At 42.5% G+C, this 2,675-nt stretch overlaps 1 protein-coding gene across 1 annotated transcript in view; it reads right to left on the bottom strand.

Moving 5' to 3' along the window:
• Window positions 1–297: 297 nt before the first annotated feature.
• The window catches only part of LOC311008801 (carbohydrate sulfotransferase 12-like), a 2,887-nt gene continuing 509 nt past the window's right edge, over window positions 298–2,675 (bottom strand). Inside the window, exons 2-5 of the mRNA XM_084002697.1 lie at window positions 2,347–2,519; window positions 2,120–2,263; window positions 1,740–2,041; window positions 298–569 (exon numbers count right to left, since the gene is read on the bottom strand). Of these exons, the coding sequence (XP_083858823.1) occupies window positions 332–569; window positions 1,740–2,041; window positions 2,120–2,263; window positions 2,347–2,519 (857 nt within the window). The 3' untranslated portion in view covers window positions 298–331. The remainder of the gene's footprint in view (window positions 570–1,739; window positions 2,042–2,119; window positions 2,264–2,346; window positions 2,520–2,675) is intronic.

Genomic DNA, 2,675 nt, shown 5'->3' with positions numbered 1-2,675 from the left:
TTTGCTGCTGATTTTGAAGTCAAAGTAAATTACTAACACAACAAAGACCCTTTGACAGTGTGTGGAAATATGCAAGTAAAAACATTTTTTGTCAGTTTCTCATTTATTTGATATTTCAAGCCAACTATGTTTGCCAACAAATGAAGTTCATCTACCTAACAGTGGAGGGTATTTTAGAAAAGCTAGAGATATATATGATTATTAGACAAATGAATGAACAGAGCCCTGATATAACCCTAGAGCCAGTTGGTAAAATATTTGCCTTAGTGACTTATTTAGATAAATATAGTGGTTTTGTAGTCAAGAATGTAGTCGAAATCATCACTTCATGTCAATCAAGCAGTTCAACAGGCTTTCTGTAGCCAAAGAGCTTGAAGTCCACCTCATAGAGCTTGTACAGCCTCCTCCTGTCCTCTAGGGGCACTGTCCTGAACCAGTCCAACGCAGAAGTAGAGGAAGTTATGTTTTCATAGGAAGGAGGGAACTTAATTTCACCCTCCAGCTTTAAGATCTTCAACAGCTGTTCAGCATCCTGCTGAAGAGTCTCCTGATGGCCAATAAAATCGTACCTGAGAGGTAAAACAAGCCCATTATTAGCATAATTAACACTGTATCCATTGGTAAATGTACACATCTAGATCAGTGCTATTTAGCCTGTGAAACAGTGTGACAGTTTATGGCCCAATCCCAGCCTTCCCCAATAACAAACGACCACTCGGATATAGATCACGGAGGCCGTTCCTCCCAATCACTCTGCTCCAGGTATCATTGCCCATGTGCGCATTGAATTCTCCCAGCAGAACTGGAGTCCCCTACTGGAGCCCCATGCAGGACTCCATTCGGGGTCTCCAAGAAGGCCAATACTCCGTACTGCTGTTTGGTGCATATGCACAAACAACAGTCAGAGTTTTTCCCCCCATAACCCGCAGGCATAGGGAGGTGACCCTCTCGTCCACCGGGGTAAACTCCAACACAGCAGCACTCAGCTGGGGATTTGTGAGACATAGTTGACAAATAATCTATTTACTTGTTTCAGTTAAAAACAGCTTCAATAAGCAAAATTCCTCTGATTTCAAGTGCTTTATGATCCATATTTAATCTTTGATGTTTCTGATGCCACTCATGTGCGTCCTCTTTGTGTATCTTTAAATCATTCAGGCTTAGGGCCTCCCTGGTAACCCAGGGGTTTAACTTCACAATGCTATTTGTGGGTAATTCCTGTAGGCAAATAATTGAAATGCAGACTTGCAGAACGTGGGCATAAAGGATTTATGAGGTCTTTGAGAGTGTCCTCAAGGACTCGATGGTTTTATTGTGGGACAGAACTAAACCCTCATGGACTTCATGTGAACGCGTCTCAAAATCTGTGAGTGTGGAGACTGGGATTGGGCAATGTCTTTTGGACCAGGGGTATAGTTGCATTATGGGAAGTCCTGGACTTTTTTTACATGACCCATTCTAGGGACTTAAAGTTAGGATATATCAGCCTCAGCTGCAAAAATCATGCACATTTAAATCTAAAAAATGTTGTCGTCCCTTTTTTTTTTTTTTTTTAGAAAACACACTTCTAGAGTTTCACATTTAATAATGCTACAATTAAATTAAAGAAAGTAACACATCTCGGTTGAGCTAAATTTGTTTTCGATTTAATCGATTCAGGGAACAAAATGTTTCAAATCAAACTCTTTAATGACCTCCTCACGTCCACAAACAACCCTGAGGATAATCCTCGGCCTTACTGTATGAGGCAGGGGTGGCACAGGAGGTGCATCTGCCTCCAGTGGGGTTCAAAGGGCTTCACTGTCTTCCAGTCCAGCAGGTACTGAATAAAGTTGTTAAATGAGGTAGAACCTCCAGAAGCAAAGGCCTCGTCTACTGTCTGTGGTGGATCCGGCTGGTTGCCATACAGGCGCAGCATGTCCCGGGCAAAGTTTTGATAGAAGTATTCATTTGGCTGCTGGAACTTGTCTCGGTAGGCAGAGACGAGACGGACAAACGGGTCCCGGACATACAGGAACTTTGTGTAGTGCTTCAGCTTTGCCTGTAGCCAACAAATAAGTATGCAACACTTTCTGTATGTCATTTTAAGAACATCTCTGATGTAATTTCATAGACTGACCTTTATCTCTGGTCTTGGGAAGTTGTTTAGGAGAGTGAACTTGTTGGGGATGTGGACCATGTCAGGATCTATGGACATGGGGTCTTGATATGGCTCACTCTGGTTCAGGACAAACATAACCCTTTTCCAGTTGGTACACGCCACCTGGAGATAGGAACAAGACTCAAAGACCTGTAGTGGCAGTGTGAATAGTAAGTGGTGTTTGGAATCAGATTACTGATGTGAACCTTGGGAATGTAACAGTAGATGATGCCGTGTTTGTCATCCACGATGAGGTTCCCCAGCTCTTTGTCACTCAGGTCTTCTAAACGCTGCTTCGTCTCAGTAAACGCCTCCTTGTCACCGTCACACGTTTCTCTTAGCAGCTGCTTCCGCAGTTCCTGTAGCTGATGGATCCTCTCTGCCATGAGACGTAGGAGCAGAGTTGTAACAATGGGACCATATCAAATCACTTTACATTTTGTTAACACGTTGTCTTTTGCGTCACAGAAAAGACAAAGATTTTTTTGTTGTTGTTGTGTAAATAATAATTAATTAATCAGAAGGTCTTCCTGCA

Source organism: Eutrigla gurnardus, assembly GCF_963514095.1.
Source record: "Eutrigla gurnardus genome assembly, chromosome: 23".
In the NCBI taxonomy this organism is placed as follows: domain Eukaryota; kingdom Metazoa; phylum Chordata; class Actinopteri; order Perciformes; family Triglidae; genus Eutrigla; species Eutrigla gurnardus.
Note: the sequence above shows the minus strand (reverse complement) of the source record. Positions and strands in the feature narration are given on the sequence as shown.